General features: G+C 43.8%; 2 protein-coding genes across 2 annotated transcripts; both read left to right on the top strand.

Moving 5' to 3' along the window:
- The first annotated feature begins 936 nt into the window (after positions 1-936).
- MRPL20 (mitochondrial ribosomal protein L20) lies at positions 937-5,910 on the top strand. Its single transcript, XM_073316679.2, has 4 exons — positions 937-1,125; positions 2,983-3,093; positions 3,425-3,502; positions 5,409-5,910. Exons 1-4 carry the CDS (start codon positions 1,039-1,041, stop codon positions 5,580-5,582), a joined length of 450 nt encoding a protein of 149 aa, XP_073172780.1. The 5' UTR covers positions 937-1,038; the 3' UTR covers positions 5,583-5,910.
- Positions 5,911-7,555: 1,645 nt separating this feature from the next.
- CCNL2 (cyclin L2) lies at positions 7,556-18,767 on the top strand. Its single transcript, XM_073317083.2, is given in 11 exon segments — positions 7,556-8,080; positions 9,522-9,596; positions 9,883-9,992; positions 10,354-10,474; positions 11,819-11,883; positions 14,721-14,820; positions 14,913-15,017; positions 15,215-15,356; positions 15,955-16,072; positions 16,157-16,249; positions 17,390-18,767. Coding segments are annotated over 11 exon segments (1,806 nt in total). The 3' UTR covers positions 17,742-18,767.
- The last annotated feature ends 612 nt before the right edge of the window (positions 18,768-19,379 follow it).

The following is a 19,379-nucleotide window of genomic DNA, read 5'->3' as shown; positions in this document are numbered from 1 at the left end:
CTGTTATCTTCATTTTACAGAGGGGGAACTAAGGCACAAAGAGATTAAGGTCCAAAGTATCTACTAATTTTGGGTGCCTGGCTATTTGAGACACCTGGGACCTGACATTCCAGAATACTTAGCATTATGCAGTACTTTATGTGTTCAAAGCACAGCTCCCATTGATTTCAGCTGCAGCTGGGACAGCGGATTCGGGGAACAGCAAATGGCTCATTATTGGCTCAAAGGCCTTATTTCAAGTTCCGGCTCCAGAGCATGAGGACACTGGAGCGTCCAAAAGAAAAGTTTGTGGGAAAGTGTTTTCCTCCTTCTCACAAACGGCTGAACTCTTTCGGCTCAATTTTTTTTTTTTAAATTCATCTCGAGGAGACACCTGGCAGGGAAAGCGTCAGTTCCACCAGTTAAAGTTTGGCAAAGTTATAAACGCTGAAAGCCTCAGTGTGAGATGGGCTGGGTACCCATAACAGGCAGCCCTCCAGCCCCAGGGGTTGCTAGTTCTATCTAGCCCGCAGGCCATCTGCACAGCTGTTCAGACAGTGCAAATAACTGGCTTTCCTGTGGGGGGAGTCTCATGTGCCCAGATAGACGTTTCTCCCCCAATCTCTGCAACTGTTGCTCTTCCCCTCCAAAAACTATCTGGGCAGCTGCGACCTCCTGCCTGTGGGGGGCTGGAACAATTTGTACGGGGGGGGGGAAGCTGAGAGCGAAGGAACCAAACTGTAAAGCCTGTATGTATGATAGAAACCACTTCAAGACAGGGGTGCTGCAGCACCCCCAGGGGCGGCCTCTATGCTCCTGCCCCCCCCCCAAAAAACCAAGGGCATGGGAAGCCCAGCCCGAGCTGCTGAGGCGTCCCCCCCGCTCTCTATAGCTGGGGCTGGCCCCGCCCCCTTCGCCCAGCAGCGCCGCGTGTCAATCACCCCCCCCCCCCCCCGCAGCGGCCCTGCCCCCCCCGGGCCCGCGCACGTGCCCCGGGCCCCGCCGCTCGCTCGCTCGCTCGCTGGCCGGGGCGCTGCTGGCCGGCCGGGCGCGGGGGCGATGGTTTTCCTGAGCGCGCCCTGCTGGCTGCGGAGCCGCCTGACCGACCGCTTCTGGAGGGTGCAGGCGGTGCTCAAGCATGCGCGGGTGAGTGAGTCCAGCCCCGGTTCCCGGCCCCGGGCCTCTTTCCGCCCCGGCCCCGCTCGCGGCTTCGGCGCCTGCCTGGCCTGGCCTCGCCGCCTTTTGCGCATCTGCCGGGAGCCAGGCGCTTCCTCCTGCCCTGTCCCCGCCTCGCACCCAGAGCCCGCCGCTCCCAGCCCGGCCGCGAACCCGCAGGGGGTGGGGGGGTCGTGTCCCCCAAGGAGCAGAAGGGGTGTGTGGGGGTGGGGGGGGTGGGTGTCGTGTCCCCCAAGGAGCAGAAGGGGTGTGTGTGTGGGGGGTGTGTGTCGTGTCCCCCAAGGAGCAGAAGGGGTGTGTGTGTGGGGGGGGGGTGTCGTGTCCCCCAAGGAGCAGAAGGGGGGTGTGTGTGTGGGGGGGTGGGTGTCGTGTCCCCCAAGGAGCAGAAGGGGTGTGTGTGTGTGTGGGGGTGGGTGTCGTGTCCCCCAAGAAGCAGAAGGTGTGGGGGGGTGTCGTGCCCCCCCCCCCAAGGAGCAGAAGGGGGGTGTTTGTCCCTTTCTTTTTGTTAGTTGCTTCCTCCCACACCCCATCCACTTACAGTCTTGTCCTTCTTCTGGGCCTGAAGGTGACACTCCTGTTCCTCTCTTGAGTTGCCCAGTGCATGATGGGGGGAATGGCAGAGAGCACAGATAAAGCTTTCACTCTGGTCTCCCCAGAGGCTGTGCTCTTCTCCATAATAGAGCCAGAAGTTCACACCCTTTGGTTTTTTTATACAAAAGAGAGGCATGATGTTCTGGCGTAAAGGAAAATAGCTGACTTATTGGCTGTCCATGGTTGCCGTATAAATGGGATTAGATGGTTACCTGAGCCTTGCTTGCACATATAAGGTTAAAGGGATAGTGTGAACTTAAATTTGGTCCCCAGAAATATAAATACTGTAGAAACAAGTTTTGATAAAGCCTTAACCAAACATTCCCTCAGTGTTTGAAATCCAGACACTGCAGCAGGAGCAATCTGAAAATGACACTTGAGTATAAACAATGAAACTGGCTGAATTGACTTAATTTGAACTGATCAAAATGCAAAAAGTAAAGAGCATTAACAGTGACAAGTAAATGTATATTGGTAGATCTTCAGGTGTTCTTAGAACAGGTAAAGATACTTCTTTACAATACAACTTAAGTGGACAGTCTCTCTTTAATCCTATATGCAATAGTTTAAAAGGAATTTTCTGTAAGGGCATATTGTCAGCAGCTTTGGTGATATAATCAGCTGCTATAGCATTGAGCAGGGCATTGCCTACAATTAAATGGGCATATCCTACACTTTCGGGTCCCAGTCTAGCCATATATCATGACTACCCTGTGGGGATACTTGTTGGAGGGCAGACTAATTGCATGGTGCACTTGCCCAGTGTTAATTTTCCATATGTGCAACTGTGGTGGTTTCCACAGATACTATATGATCATCAGTGGTACACGAAGTGGCTCAAGCTATGAGACGTTACTAAGGATAGGGATTCCCAATTGATTTCCCGCTTTTTGCATACAGGCAGCCCCTTCTGTTTTTTAAGAGTTAGAAAGTTAGTGTGAGTTTGGCCCACTGTTAGAATCTGGGATTGAAAACTAAAACTGATTCTGTGCTCTGTCCAGCCAGTGAGAAACTGTAGTCTTTCTCAGGTTACTTAATCTTTCAGTTACTATTTCCCCATTTGTAAAATGAGAAAATTGGCTGAGGCTTAACTAATGTTTGTAAAGTGCTTTGAGATCCTCTTAATGAAAGGCTCTTTAAAAATGCAAAGTGATATCTTCTATATTCATATTATTGAAAGGCTTTACAGCCTTATAAAGTTAATAACTGAACTGGAACATCTTGTTTTTGCCTTAGCATTTTCGTGGAAGGAAGAACCGCTGCTATAGATTGGCTGTACGAAGTGTTCGGAGAGCTTTTGTGAAGTCTACAAAGGCCAGAAGAGAAAAGAAGGAATTCATGAGAGCGGTAAAAAACAAACCAAAATGATAGATGTAAACAGTGAAACTGGAAGAGACTAGAGTCATTTTTATATAGCTGTTTTCCTACTCGGGGTATCCCAAAATGCTTTACAAACTGCTGTTGAAAGAGTAGTTTTCCAAGTTCAAGGCAAGTGCAATAGCCCCTGTTGGCTTTGTAGTAGCTCATGTTGCATCAGAATTTTAGCATTGAAGAAATGTTGGTCAGGACACATTGTATTTATCGAATCTGAGCACATCCATATGTCTAATTCTTTACCAAAAGAAAGCATCAACTAGAATATTTGTATTTTTATATTTAAATCGTTGTGTTTTTTAAGCTCTGGATTACGAGGATTGAAGCAGCTTCTCTTGAACATGGTTTGAAATATCCAGCTTTCATAGGCAATCTGCTTAAGGTAAGTGTGTTGCTTGAAGAAGAATTGCACTGAAATGGTGACAGGTTGTCCAAAATTCTCATTGGTCTTTCAATCAGTCATTCCATAAAACACCCAGAAAACCTTCCAGTTCTGCTGATGAGGGATAAATATGAAATTTCTTGTCTGTGCTTTTTCTTGCTTACTGCAATAATGTAGTCCTGTTTTATACTTGTATCTATTTGTGCTACAAGTGACCTTCTTTTATCTTGGCAGCATAAGAGCTCAACATAAGACTCATAACACATTCCTACCTCTTCACTATAGATTTATGTGATCAGAAGAACTTGTTTTCATTTATTCTTTAAAGGGACAGTGTCAATTTACATTGTTTATTGTAAATGTTGTTACCTATGCTACTGTCAGGTCCTCAGAGTAATAGCTGCCTTTTTAGATATCAAGATATTTTAAAAATACAAAACAAATAAAACATTGAATTACTAGAAGTGAGTTTAAAAATCCAAATTACTTTTCACTAATTAAACTGGTGCATTTCAGTCAGCTTGGACAACAAAAATAAATGCAGTCAGTTTCGCTGCTACATTCTTAGCACTTCAGTGCTCTTAAAACATACAGGGGGATTTGTTTCAAAGCTTCACATTAGAATTGGAAAAATTTGTTGGTCTTAGGTTTAGCTTGTTTCTCCAAACTTTTAACCTGAGCAAAATTTAAGATGGCAGTGTGCTTTAAACACTGTTAGTCATCCCCCGCCCCCCCTCTCAATTAAGGCTGTAGAACAGCTGGATAGAAAATTAAACCAGTAGCTTATTTGATCAACTAATTAAATCAGATTTATTCTAAAGTTATCAAACTGTTAAAGTGCTTCTATTGTTTTTATTGTAACTCTTGGTAACTAATGGAATAAAGTACTCTGCATAGAAGTTCCATCAAACTCAGACAAAGGAACAGGTATTTCAGAGAAAGTCAGTGTCCCTTGCATCTTAGAATTGTCCATCAGGGAGGTCCTTAGTTTCATTTTCCAAAAGAAGCAGACCTGGTTTCTATAATCTTTTGACATTTTAGATCATCCACTCATTGCTCTATGTAGTCTATAAAGGGACCGATCCTGAGGTCCTTCCATTTTGAGACCCTTTTAAGGGCTGGATCCTGAGTTCCGCATCCACCACTCCTGTGGAAGTCCATGGGAATTGTTGATGTGCAGCACTTCATGGGATTGGGCCCTGAAACTCAAACTTGGCTTTTTATTTAAAGGTGAAAATAAATGGATGGGCTGAGAATATTTCTGGATGTTATTGCATAATCTGAAGTACTATGTAGGGATGGTTAAGGAACAGGACTAGGAACTAAGAGCCAAGTTCTGTTGCCACCTCTGAAACGGACAACTTGTGTGACTCTGGCCAAGTCAATTTCTGTGTATCCATTTCCTCACCTCTAAAATGGATAGACTACGTTACAAAGGAGCACTGAGAACCTTGGATGGAAGTCACTATAAAAGTGCAAAACATTATTTCAATAAGAATTCCCATCCCTTTGGAACATATTTACCTTGTTTGCTGGAATTTGAAAACTAGAGCATCCAAGATCAGGCACTTACTATGTAGACTTCCATAAAGGAAGAGACTCCCCACTGTAGCTTCTGGAATTGGTTCAAAAGGGGTTTTAGAAAACCCGTGGTTATCTGTTTTGTATCGTATTGCTGTTGTTGAATTGTATGACACTTTCCCCTTGGGATATTCACAAAAATTAGATGTGTATCTTGTGAGGTTTTCGCAGGTAGTAAAATCAGATGTTCGTTTGCCTAAAATATCCATTAAATAGTAGCATTTTAATGAAACATGTATATAATAATGCACTTAAGAATTTAACAATGAACATTTGTAAAAGGACAATTACTATGCTCTTCATTGACCATCCTTCTTGCATTTAGTGCCAGGTGGAGCTGAACAGGAAAATGCTTGCTGATCTGGCTATTTATGAGCCAAAGACATTCAAGTCCCTAGCTGCCTTAGCCCAAAGGAGGAGACAAGAAGGCTTCCTTGATGCCCTTGGAGATGGAAAAGAACCAGAAGGAATATTTTCACGAATTGTACACCATTATTGAAGTGACAGGCATAATCTGCAATTATAGCTGCCTATTCTAAGCAGAGACTTGTATTTCAAAGTAAGTTTGCACCCCAGAGAACAAAAAAGGTCATATCTATGAAACAAAATCCTCTAAAATCAATCTAGCAAGAAAGAAGGAAGTCTTAGACAACTAGCTTGTAAACTTATGAGGACGGTTCTTTTTCCTTAGTGGTTTTGGTTAAAATTGCAATCTAAGCTTAACAGGGATAAACCCTACTGTGCAGAAGTCACTCTACGTCAAAATGTTGTGTAAACATTTTTGTTCTGTAACAATCTAATAAAGGGTTTTTTATGTATTATGAAAATATCTGAATAGTCACTTCTGGTGTCACAGTACAATAACATACATTTTTAAATGCTTCCTGAAATGTTGACAACTATCCCACATTGATGTTTTTCTACATGCATCTATGTGGCACTCAGTGTTAATGAGGTTATATTGCAAAGCTATGGCTTAAATATATGACGCATAAGATGACTTTGGAAGTACCTGCTAAAAAGCAGAAAAAAGGAAAATCTTAAAGGCTTAGTAAGGCGTGTGCTGCAGCTAGTAGAGTTCTACTAAAATAAGTAGTCAGTCCATGAGATAAGCATGTGAAGGCATCTTTAAAAAAAGAAAAAGAAAAGCTAGCGAAATCACCAGAAATTCAGAAGTTGTTACGAGTATAAACCATGCCTTCTCAAGTATTGTGCCATCTAGCTTCATGCCACAAAATGTGGAGTATCTAGCTTTTCTTTAAACTAGAGTATGTAAAAGAGTGCAGCACAGCTAAAGTATATTCAAGTGTAGCGGTCAGTCTTTCAAATTAGTTTAAAAATTAAACAGGCCAGTCTAGTAAGGAAAGCTTACATGTGATGTGTTGCCTAAAACCTATCCACAGAGTTGCTAATCTCTCACTGGTTCAGTCTATATGACACTTGTATCGGAGTCAGGGGAACCTGAGATTAAGCCCATATCTACGCTACAACTGTGCTACTGTAGCATAGACCCTTCCTACATTGATGGGAGGGTTTTTTCCCCATCTATGTAGTTATTCCACTCTTCAGGAGTGGTAACTAGGTGGATGGAGGAATTCTTCCATCAACCCTGCTGTAATCTACACTTGAGGTTAGGTGGACCTAAGTAAATTGCTCAAGGCGTGAATTTTTTCACAGCCCTGAGTGATATACCTAGCTTGATATAATTTTCTAGTGTAGAGCAGGCCTTGCAGTTAAAAGCGGTAGTGCGATTGGGACCTCTGGCTGTGTAAAGGCTTTAAAACCCTGAACCCTCCAAGGCACTGGTCTTCAGGGGAGCACCACCCTACTATAAATGACCTAGCTAAAGCTGAAGCAAATGGAAGCTTACACTCAGATATATCTTCCAGTGAAATCTGTGTGCTGGAGTCTGTTCAAGGCAGATGCTGGTGCTGCTGCTGTGGAAGAGAGTTCCTGCTTGAGCTCTTATGAGGCATAGTCGTGCAAGATAAAACTACGGTTGTGGGAAGGCTGGTCAGTGTTGCCAATTTAAGATTTGGGGGGTAAGCCTTGGGAGACTTGTTTTACTTAAAGCCCCAGCTGCTGGAGTCAAGGGGTTATTTAGGAAACAAACTTTTAAAACTCTTGCCCTCCTGCATGACAGAGAAAAGCTTGAACAGGCGAGTGGAGTGGCCCTGAGGGCTCCTGTCAGAAAGCAGATAAGTATGTGGGGTGGGAGGGCAATTGTACCCAGGCCCCCAACTGTCTGTAAGTGGAAGGGGGGACCCCAGTGAACATGAAGAAGGGGGGCTCCAGATTTCTCTCCCAGGCCCTCTCGATTCCCCCAGCATCTGTTGGAATACGTTTTTCAAATCCCCCCAGCGGGGGGCGGCTCCCCCTGCCGTGTGCTGGGAGGAAGGGCTGGCTCGGGCCTAGCCGGTGGTGGCGACCTAGGCTTTGTCTGGGTGGGGGAGGGGGCGCGGGAGGCGCGCGATGCACGCCGGGCGGTCCGCCCACTCCACCCTGTTTCGAATTCCCAACCGCTGCGTCACGCCGCTTGCATGAGGCCGCAGGAGCCGCGTCACGCCGGGGGCAGGCCGGCCAATCCGAGAGCGGCGCCTCGCTGCCACCCGCCAATGGGAGGCGGGCGTCGGGGGAACGGGCGGGACACCGCCCGGCGCTGGGGAAGGGGAAGGCGAGAGAGCGGTGAGGCGGCGGCCCAAGATGGCGGCGGGGACGGGCAGCGCGGCGGCCGTGGTAGCGGGGGGCCCGGGCGGGCTGCCGGCGGCGGGGCCGGCCCCGGCGGGGGGCGGCGCCCCGGGCCCCGGCGCGGTGCTGATCGGGGACCGCCTGTACTCGGGGGTGCTGATCACGCTGGAGAACTGCCTGCTGCCCGACGACGCGCTGCGCTTCACCCCCTCCATGGGCAGCGGCCTGGACCCCGACACCGAGACCCAGCTGCGCGTCACCGGCTGCGAGCTCATCCAGGCGGCCGGCATCCTGCTGCGGCTCCCGCAGGTGAGCGGGGCGGGGGGGGCCAGGCCCGCGGCGGGGGGGGGGAGGGGCAGCTTCCGGTCTCAGGGGGCGAACGGGGCCGGGGAGGCAGGCCCGGGCGGGGCCGGCTCGGGGCCCACGGCCGCCGGGCCTTAGTTGCCTGGGAGTGTCGCGCTGGGAGGGGAGGGGGGAAGCTTTGTTCTCCCCGCCCGTCTGGGCAGGGCCCCGCCGTCTCTGCTGGTGCCCAGGGGCCGCTGCGACACCCGCCCCCCCCCCCCCCCCCGTACTCCCAGAAACCAGGTAAAACCCGCCCCCGGCAGCAATCGGGGGGGGGGGCGGACAGCTCCCCGGGCCCCGCACCCGCGTTTGCAATGGGGAGGGGGGACTCGGGATCAGGAGGCGCCCCCGGCCTTTTGTTTCCCAAGGAACCGGGCGTGTGAAACTGGCCCTGTGGTGCCCTTTACGGGCAGCGTCCCGCCCCTTGTCCCGGCCGGCTCTGCTGGGACCGGAAGCGGCTGATGTAACCATCTCTTCCTGTGAGCCCAGGGCCGCGGTTGGCTCAGCCCTCCAGGGTCCTTCCTGGTAGCTCGGCCGAGCCTCGCTCGTTTCTAAGGGGGGGGATCCCATCCCCCGCCGCCGCGCAGGCTTTTGCTTTGCTGCGGCTGGTAACGCGCACGATTTCGCAATGCCCTTCAGATGGGGTTTCTTACATTCCTTCTCGTGTGACATGTCGCCCGTCGACTTTCCTGGCGCTGCCAGTAAAGAAAATGGGACAGTCAGATGTTACCATGATGCTTGGAGGGGTTCAAAAATGCCACTATGATTGAAACAAGGTTAATGAGACCTTCAGTTAAAAAAATAAATAAAATTGTTTTTTGCCTAGTGCTGCTACCAGTAATCTTTATTTTAGCTGTTTTAATTTCTCTAGCCATCTTTTCTTGCATCTGTGTGTGTTTAGTATGGCACAAGGGAGTTTTTTTAAATATGGATATGTGACTGTAAAACCACAAAGACTGGCTGGGGAGCTTGGGGGCAGATTTACTTGACATTTAGTGCTGACTCATGGTTAAAATGATTCCACTTTGAGTTGGTGGTTGCCTTTTAATATTGCTCAGCGAACATAGAACCAAAAATAAACACGTAGGAGTATTTGCATAGATGGCACAGCACTGGGGGCCGTTTGGACTGTAGTGTCCACCCTCATAATTACTTTTGAGTGTCCCCATAAAATATTTTGTTTGGTACTTTTCTAGTATCTCATCTGTTTTAAGATTGCACATTACAGTTCTAGGTGTTGAAAACCAATCCTTTATGGTGGTGTAGCTTTTTTTTAAGCTGATTGTTGCTGAGTCAGGCATTTCTGATGGGTTTTATGGGACTCAGATTTGTTGTAGTAATTCATCTTGCTCTAGAATCCTGTATGAAGATGCTAATATTGGATTACCATTTTTTCTTTTTTCTCTAGGTGGCAATGGCTACAGGGCAGGTGCTGTTTCAACGTTTCTTTTATACAAAATCTTTTGTGAAGCATTCCATGGAGGTAAGCATTCTTTTAGAAAATGCACTATGCATTTGATTTCTCTCGTGTTTGAGAGCATGTATTATGCCCTGTTGAACTATGTGTACAGGAAACTTTTGAGCTATAGATATGTTGTTTAGTTAAACACAGTTTTACACATCTACATTATAACAAATACTTATCTTAAAATTTTGAATATTTCTTGTTTTTACCACCACTTTCTCTTATTATCCCTCCTAAAGCTCTTGGAGGCGATCAGTTCCAGATTTGAGCAAAACATCAGTATGTTGCAATACTTATATTTCAGCATGTGTCAATGGCCTGTGTTCATCTGGCGTCCAAAATTGAAGAAGCACCGAGGCGCATAAGAGATGTAATTAACGTATTCCATCGCCTTCGGCATCTAAGAGAGAAAAAGTAAGTTTAGAATTTGAAAAGTGTTCGCTTTCTTCACGGTCAGTTGTTTAAATGTGGGGACTACTGAACGTGAGAGCCTGAGTTTAGTACCCTAGCTAGCCATAGTTGTTGCTTTGCCTATGGGGGAGTTCAGCTGCATCATGACTCAAGGAACGTAGGGTAAAACCTTGTTTGGGGAATGAAAACCAAAACATTAATCTGGTTATTTTCTTAAGTAGAAGAATGCTTGTACTGTTGTAAATACTAACTAGTTTGCATCAAAATATAGTAACCTGCATATGTGTCCAAGTAGGATGGTTGGGTGTCTTTTAATATTGGCATTTCACTCTTACTTGATGGAATCTGAAATAATGTCTTACAGAAAACCTGTACCTCTACTACTGGATCAAGATTATGTTAATCTGAAGAATCAAATCATAAAGGCAGAGAGAAGAGTTTTAAAGGAGCTGGGGTTCTGTGTTCATGTAAAGCACCCTCATAAGGTTTGTACGATGTTCAGCTAACCTGTAAAACAGTGGGTGTGTGTTTCTTACACTCTGCCTGTTCTGGGTAAAACTGGATAAAAGCTTCTTGTTCCACAATACTGAACCCAGTGAAGCTAGTTTACAGTGATCTTGCTATCTTGTTTCTCATTCAAGAGAGTCTTAATAGTTGGTCTTGTATCTCATTGGTCAGTGAAGACTGAAGGTGGATGCAGATGTTAAGAACTGGTTAGACTTAACTATACTTGGATACTTCACTTTGTCATAGCATGAAAACTTTTATTGTTGAATGAGCAGGTAATTTTGGTGTTAAATTCTGAAGCATTATGAATAACTCCTCTTTGACTAAGGCTCTCAAATATCCCTTTTGTAGAATCTAGCTCTGATTATAATATTCGTCATTACTGATGAGATGTGTGAAATTCAGTCCCAGGAATGGTCTTCCTCAAAGTGTGCTGGACTCTGCTCCCCATATGAGCTAATCAGCACTGCTGTTTGAATCTAATAGAAGGTTAAAGTAGTGTAAGGGCTCTCCTTTTCCTTGCACTGCAGGTATCTGCTCTCTGTCTTGCAGCAATGGGCTACTACTTCAGACCTCTTCAGCTCGCTGTAGTGTAAATGCTCTTTAAATTTGAGATCAAGTGTCCTCTGATTAAAAATATGTAGGTACCTTGCTCTGTTCAGATTTTCTCTGCCCACTGCAATTCTTTCTGAGCCTCCTTATTTACTGGGGTACTGATCACAGGAATGAGCATACTCCTTCACCCACTAATGCTTGTGAATTTCATGTAATCATTTTGTTTTATCCACCCTCTTTTTTTTTTTTTTTTTTGTGGTTCACAAAAACTTTGTTTTGTATGTTGCTGTGAACCTTTTAAACTTTGCAAAAGCGAAAGAGGGAAGAAATGTTGCCTAGGTTTAGTCCCTCCAATGGAGATGTTTTGTGGTGGATTGGTGCCACTTTTTCCAGTTGGCAGTGTTTCCTCCCCTGTGGCAGCTAGAAGAGGAATGTTGAGTTCTATAGGAAAAGCATATCTATTTTGAAAACTGAGTGGAAGGCAAGACTTTTAGATGAATAGGATGACTGAGCTCAGAAAGAGGAGTATGAGGGAGGTCAGATTTGGCTGTGCACATAAATTTTTGGAACCTGTTCTTTCCCCCTTTGTAATTGAAGGCAGAAACTACCCTGGTATACACTTGGCATCTTAAAAGCACTCTTTCTGTGGATATTTGGGAATGTTAAAATCTAGAACAGAATATCAGATGCCACATGGACATCCCCTCTGAATTAAATATTTGGCTCTAGAGATTCTTGGTAATAACTCAATAACCCATATCTTCCAGATAATCGTTATGTACCTTCAGGTATTAGAATGTGAACGTAACCAACACCTGGTCCAGACTTCATGGTAAGTTGATCTTGCTTGTTATATGAGACCAGCAGGGCAGTGGCAGAAATATGTCATTTGAGGCACTCTGGGCAACATTGGTGTAGCCCACAACTATGTTCATGGAATAGACAGTTCCAGTGTTTCCTGGAGTGCCCCAACCTACTACCCAAATGTTGATCGGCCTCTAAGTTTCAGGCACTGTCTTAAATGGTAAGATAGCTTTTAAACCCCTCAACCCTTGCTCTTTCTTCCCTTTTCTCCTACCCTTTGCCCTCCCTCTAAAGTGAAAATGTTAAGTGGTTGTTTCTTTGGGTAAATCATATGTGCAGTTCTTGTCCGTCGCTGATGCTGGGAGACAGACTTTCCCAACACTTGAGCTGCTGGTTGCAACAAGGGCATCAGGAACCCTCGACATAAATCCTTTTTATGCACATGGATAATCCAAGATGTCAGCTACTAAGACTGGATAACTCAGTGTTTTTGCATTTGCCATGAAACATCTTCTGCCTGTCTTGTTGCTTCACTGTAGTGAAGAGACTCATTTGGGGATGGGTATCGAAGTTAAAATTCCAGATCTTGATTATAACAAACTTGTAACTCATGAAACAATGACATAATTTAAAAATTGGAATAATGAATCTAAAGGTCATATTTCTGCTGACTGAACTCTCTGGTACTGTGATCTGTTTGGTGGAGAACCTATTTTGACTTTTCTTTTCTGTACTCTTTTAATCAAAGGGTAGCCTCTGAGGGTAAGTGACTAAGACTTCTCCTCTGCTGCCCAAGCGCTATGGTGCAGGGATAACTGCCGTCTTCAGTCAAACCAAAGCAGGCTCTACAAAGAGAAGGCTGACTCTAGACAGGTGGTATAAATACGATAGTATAGTAACTGGCCAACTGCTTCTTGTGCTTATACTTTTGATTTTCGTTGTTGTGCCGTTGACTCTATTGTATATTTTAGAACTTGATTGTTTACGTTTTGAAAACTGTTATTGTTAATGTTTTAACTATGTTAAAGATGCTGTACGTTTTTAAAAAGCCAAAATATATATATATATATATATTTTAAGGTGGGATTTAAGTCTTATGGGTAAATTATCTAACTGGTAGACTTCAGTTTTTATCATATCTGTGGATGTTATTTAATCGAACACTGAAGATACTTCAGTAGAAGGTCTGCCGTTTGGAATTAAGTACAGCAATGACACTGGACATTTTCCCTACTTCCAGATTACATAGTACCATTGAATTCAGAATTCACATGTGAAGTAAGACTATTAGGCACCAATTTCCCTTTTTTGTTTGGGATGCAGAGAAATAACTATTAGAGCAATACCCTAACCATTCATTGCTTCCAGTACCTGGAAGGTCATGGGTATCCAGTATAACTGATGTTTGAAGTGCAGTGGTTTTAGAGAACAACTTAAAGCTGAAGTAATGTGACAGATGTTTAATTCTACATGCCCCCTAAACTCTGAACCCAAAGGCCAGCTGCACAGTTAGCCAGTTAGTTTTTGTTTAGAGGTTTGGAAAAGGAAGCCCATTCATCCTTCACAAGGTATGAATATTACTTCTCGCTGCACTTAATTTCACAAAGGCTTTCTCTGATATCCTTCAAAGTGTCTTCTCCATAGCAAAAACAGGTGATAGAACATCATGACTTAGTTTAAGCTTTCCTCATGGGCAAGGTGAAGGACAGTCAAGACTAAGCCTTTAACTTGCCACTTTTTTCCCAGTGGTCAGTCGCTCCCCACGTGTTAGAACTGAAATGTATAGCAAAGGACTAAAGCACATAGATGGGAATGTGATTCATAAGCACCTCCTCTTTCTGAAACTGGTTTTAAACGGGCTGTGGGCTCTGGTTTGGGCCTCCTTGAGTTAGTGAATCCTTGTGTACTGCATTACCCGCATGATCAATTTCAAACTCTCTTCTTAGATAGCTTGTATAACTATATGGTGGTCTTTGTTTTGGGTGGTGTTTTCTCTCCTGCCCACCTGACATGCTGCTTGAAAGAAATATTACTTTAAAAGTTATACCTTTAAGCATTTTATTTTTTGATAAATTCAGATGCAAGTATTTTGAAAATACAAACTTCCTTGAGGATTTAAAATCAAAATCTTTTAAAATATGTACTGACTGTTGTGGAATATGTGCAATATTTTACAGTTGTCTCATTCTGTGAATATTCATTTTAAGAAACCTTGTTGAAATGGGACATTTGGAAACGATACTGTCATATGCCAGAGAAGAGGAGATCTGTTTGAATACTGAACCATCCTCTGCACTGATGTTCCCAAATATCTGGATTTCTTCCACGACTAGCTTTTGCATCACAAATGGATTCTGTCTTGGATGCTGTCTCACTAATGGAAAATGGACAGGTTCCAAAAACTTTCCAGTGGAAATGGGTACATGCTGAAGTGGATTGCATTTCTCCGGAGAACTCCAGCAGGATCGGCAACTCTGAACACTAGCTTTGAGTTTGCATGCTTCTCTGCACTCTGGGATTGAGCCTAGATTTCTGTTACTGAGTTCTTTACAGATTATATGTTGTCTCTACAAAAACATTTTGTTTTTGCATGAGAGCAGGCCAGTAGATCTAGAGGGAAAAGTAAAGTTAAAATTGGTTCTCTTTCATAACTGATTTGTCTGACAGCCAGTCAGAAACTTATTCCCAACCACATATCCATCCTCTTGAAGAAATTTTTTCTAACTTCTCTTCAGATTTACAGGAGTCTAGCATTTGAGCTTAGTGATAGAATGCAGAGAGAAGTAGTTACTGTAGAATGGAAGAGAATAGAACAGAGAGGCCTGGTGCAGGGGGTTGCAATTGTCCCCTTATTGTGTCTTTCAGGAATTACATGAATGACAGTCTACGAACAGATGTCTTCGTAAGATTCCAGCCAGAAAGTATTGCCTGTGCCTGTATCTACCTTGCAGCTAGAACACTGGAGGTGAAACATCTATTTATATTTTGTCGTTTCCGTTTCCATTAAGGTTTTCATGTAGAAGTAGAAAATTGAATGTATGAATTTCTCAATTGTAGATCCCACTTCCTAATCGTCCTCACTGGTTTCTACTGTTTGGAGCAACAGAAGAGGAAATTCAAGGGATTTGTATAAAAATCCTGCAGCTATATACTCGGAAAAAGGTTCGCTATTGTTTTATACAATGTGTATTCGGTATTTCTTAGAAGATAGGGCAAAACATCTTACTCCCATTGAAGCTAGTTGCAAAGCTCCCACTTCTCTGGGAGCAGGATCCAGACCCTGTGAGTCATATCCCTTCTAAGCATGGATGGTCAATTGAAACAGTACAGAGAACTAATTTTTTTATGTGCATTTGCAGGTTGACTTGTCTTATCTGGAAAGCAAAGTAGAAAAGAAAAAACTAGCCATTGAAGAGGCAAAAGCACTAGCTAAAGGTCTGCTACCTGACAGGACTCCCAATTTGGATAACACGTCAGGCTTTTCCCCTGTTCCTAAAAATGGTTGGTATCAATGTACTTAGTTTGCATATTTGGACTGCATTGCTTTTTGCCCATATTTTGGGGGTATTACAGTGACTTAACTTGAGTAAGAATCCTGTCTCAGGCTATTTTAGATTGCAGGGATTCCTATGTTAAGCTGTATTCCAAATGATGATGCAAATGCTGCTGTTTTGCAGCGTAATCACTCTGTAGAAAGGAGGAGTCAAACTACTCATGAAATTTTTTCTCCATTCTTTTTCTTAGCCTCATGTTCGTATGTGTGCTAGAAGAAAGGCAGCATTGGGACATGACACGAAACTATTTGTTATGTACTAAGTTTACAGCCTCAGAAATTTACTTTAGATTTGAATAACTCGTGACTTACCTAAAGGACTTACCTAAAGGTGTTCAAGTTTCACCCTTTATCTGTATGTACTGCAAAGGGTATCTAGAGGGATGTGGTAATTTAGTCGACTCTTACCCTCATTAGTCAGGGCAGGTGACCCATTCAACCACTGCTTGCCACTCTTTACAATTGGGTTGCCTGCTAAAGATTGACATCTCTTTGATATGCATGTGGGGGGGGGATGAAGTGTAAACTTTTACATTTTTCTTTTAGAGTCCCCAAAAGAAGGTAAAGGAAATAAACCTTCCCCACTTGCTGTGCAGGCGATGAAGAATGCTAAACGAAAAATGGACGGAACAAAAAGAATGAATTCCAACAGCCCAGTGAATGGGTAAGATTCCACGTTCTATAGATTTTTACCTCTTTTTCTCCTAGCACTTAAATCTAAATCTTACTTGGATTCTGTCCTTCATAGTGTTCAGAAAGGAAGGGAGAGCAGGAGTGGAAGCAGAAGTCGAGAGCAGAGTTATTCAAGATCACCATCTCGATCAGCATCTCCTAAGCGCAGGTATGTACTGAAATGGGTGGAAGTTCCGAGTCCCATTTGTAACCTGCTATGCTAATGGCAAACTACCATCCCAGAGAATGGTGCTTTGGTAGTCAGTGGACTCTGTTGAAGCAACAACTACAGCGATTTGTATAAAACTTTAAACCCTGTTTGAGCTCTGGAAGTGAGACTAGTGTATGGAGGTGCAACATGGTGGCCAGTGTAAGTTAAAGTGAAGTTTAGGGTTCGAGGAATAACTGCATATGAATGGCAGCGTCTTACTCAGCAAATCCGCTTCTTGTGCCCATAGTCCTTTCTGCTAACTTAAATGACAACAATAAGTTTATACTGCTTCTTACTATCCTCGTCATAGACACAACAAAGTTTGGGGGATAGGGAAATGGAGTCTCCCTCCATTATGCCTTGTGCCACCTGTACCAAACACTGGGGTTGCACTAGCAGAACTGAGGTCCAAATTTGGCCTGCAAAGCCTCTTACTGATGGTGATGCTCAGGCTAGGAAATTAGAAGAAAAATCTGTGGTAAATTGGCTCAATTTACAAGTATATAGCTATCCATGAGAGCTAATCATGGAACCCCCCCCAAATCCATACATCTTCTAAAATTCTTACAGAAAGAAATCAGCTTCATAATTACAGCAAAAGGTTTTGGATTGTTAATAAAGTGTGTTGTGAAAGATACTGTTCAGTATTCCAAAGGATCTCAGTTTTTTACCCATCCAACAACAGATATAATGATTACAAATGTTACCTATTATTTTAGTCCTACAGGAAATTACTTGCACTGTGTTTTAATTCGTTATGGGGTGTGAGCTGGGGAAGTATTCTGTTTGAAGGCAGGTGAATAAGGTTTGCTGGTTCAACTAATCAAATTAGTAGCTCTCTGTTTGGAGAAGCGGCTTTTGCTTGTAAGATCTGTTTTGAGAGCAGTTTTCAACCTCAGTTGTAGCTGACAAGTAAGTAAGGGTAGCATTTTAAAGGACAGTGTCAAATCATTTTCTTCTGAAACCTTTTTCCTTGTGTTCCAAGTAGCACCTAAGATTACTATAATCTGTCTTGCTTTTAATGCTGTAAAGTAATCGGGCATTGATTTTTAAAGCACTCACTGTTTGTTCTCGTCTCCTCCTGCTTCCCTGTCTTAGAAAAAGTGAAAGCTACTCGACATCGAGTGGTTCCAAATCCCACAGCCGCTCCAGGAGTCGCAGTGATTCTCCCCCAAGACAGTTCAACCATAGTGCTAGTTACAAAGGCTCTAAAATGAGGAGTTACAAAAAGTCAAAGGACTACAAATATTCGACACACAAGCCGAGGAAGTCCCGCAGCAGGAGCTCATCACGTTCCCGAAGCCACTCGCGGGAGCGTTCTGATCATTCTGGGAAGTACAAGAAAAAAAGTCACTACTACAGAGAGAGACACGAGCGTTCCCGCTCCTATGAGCGTGCAGGTCATCGTTACGACCGAGACCACCCTGGCCACAGCAGGCACAGGAGATGAGCGCTACAAGGGCTTCTCCTCTGTCCTTGGGGATTCAGAGTGGAGCCCGGCTTCCCCCATTTTGCCCTTGTAGCATGGGGTTAGCCTGAGTCTAAACCACTTAGCATCAGTAATCTTTTCTAACCTTGTGCTTGTTAGCATGATCCAAATACAAAGACACTGAACAGACAAGATGATGTGGAAGACTTGATCTGGTAGATGGCTTGGTGGTTCTGCTGCTGGAGTGTCTCTTAGGAAACACTGGAGAGCCTCTCTGTAGTGGCTGCTCCTATGCCTGCTCTTTGGGAATAGGTATATTTGCACACTGTAGTGCAATGGTGTTAGTATATTTCTGGACTTGGAGTACTGAGAGCACCAATTTCCTTGCTCAGCAATTAGAGAATTCTGCTGAACCAGCCCTTCCTGGTGGAACTAGAAGAAAGCTCAAATGTTTCATGAACACCATTAGTGGCTTGGTGCTAACAAAGCTGTCGTTTCATACTGACTCAATTATGTTGTACAAATGTAAGGTGATATTTCTAGAACTGATGCCTATATTAGGTTACACTTGTGTATATATTTTGCAGTGTTTAACAATACAATATGGGAATATGGCCTTATTAGCCCTTATACTTTCTCCACCGTGTAAATAAGCATTTGTTTAATACAAGTGAAAGCTATATACTGAAAAGTCAAAACTTGAATTCTATCAATTTAAGATTTGTTTAGAGAATTCTGATAAATGTGAAAGTATTTAGCTCTGTGTATTGAAAGTAGTATATTTTTATCCGTGCAATGCTGTGTGCAGGCCACCAGCTCATAGAGAAGTTTCATATATATACATTTTTATGTGTTTTGAATAACTCTATACTCAGGATCTTTGACACTCTGAAGAATTGGTAGTTTGTCAGTCTGCTTGCTTGTTTAAAAACAGAAGGTGTAAAAAAACAGCCCAAGTACACAGCTCAGGGGTATCCGTTTTAGTGGTATATCTGAGCTGTTCCTGTGCTCCCTAATTTCATTAAAGTATTTGATTTTGTATTTAAACTCTATGATGTTACTGTCTATTGTAGTTCAGAGACTTCTAAGTTGTACTGCCATGCTAATCAAAAAGGGGACAAACAACCTGACTTTAAATCGCGGTAAATGAATAGGTTATAAGGTTTTTATTTTTAAACTGGCGTATGCCATTGCAAATATAAATACTGTTTCAGAGTAATTTTGTAGCACATGGTTACAGGGGATGCGAGTAATGGTAAAACAGATCTCTTCCTTTCCCACGGGAGGGAGTTAAACGCTGTGCAACCTAGGTCCATAAGAGTTTTCATCAGTGCAGGTGTAATAGAGGGTTAGCTGCCTGAAGTGGTGTGTTTTCCTACCCTTGGAAAGAAAGTAATGGTGGCTGCTGATAGGTTGAAGTGGTTCCTGTGAATTTCAAGCCACTGAGGGTATGTCGACACAGCCCGCAGCAGCGAGCTCCTGAGTTGACTGGTTCACACGCTGTAGCACTAAAAATAGCTGTGTAGACATCATGGCTTGGGCTCTGAAGTCAACAGCATTATTTTTAGTGCAGTAGTGAGAGCCTGAATCTGTTGACCCAGGCTTGGAGGCTCACAGCCAGGGGCTGTATAGACATAGCCTGATACAGCATAGATTAGC

The sequence above is a fragment of the Lepidochelys kempii genome, chromosome 18 (assembly GCF_965140285.1).
Source record: "Lepidochelys kempii isolate rLepKem1 chromosome 18, rLepKem1.hap1, whole genome shotgun sequence".
NCBI lineage: Eukaryota > Metazoa > Chordata > Testudines > Cheloniidae > Lepidochelys > Lepidochelys kempii.
This window is presented reverse-complemented; position numbering and strand designations above follow the sequence as displayed.

Bases quoted from the DNA above. Each gene is read 5' to 3' on its own strand.
- MRPL20 (XM_073316679.2), top strand. From the start codon at position 1,039: ATGGTTTTCCTGAGCGCGCCCTGCTGGCTGCGGAGCCGCCTGACCGAC. The intron at 3,094-3,424 runs GTAAAAAACAAA...GTGTTTTTTAAG, and splicing joins AGAAGGAATTCATGAGAGCG to CTCTGGATTACGAGGATTGA. The intron at 3,503-5,408 runs GTAAGTGTGTTG...TCTTGCATTTAG, and splicing joins TCATAGGCAATCTGCTTAAG to TGCCAGGTGGAGCTGAACAG.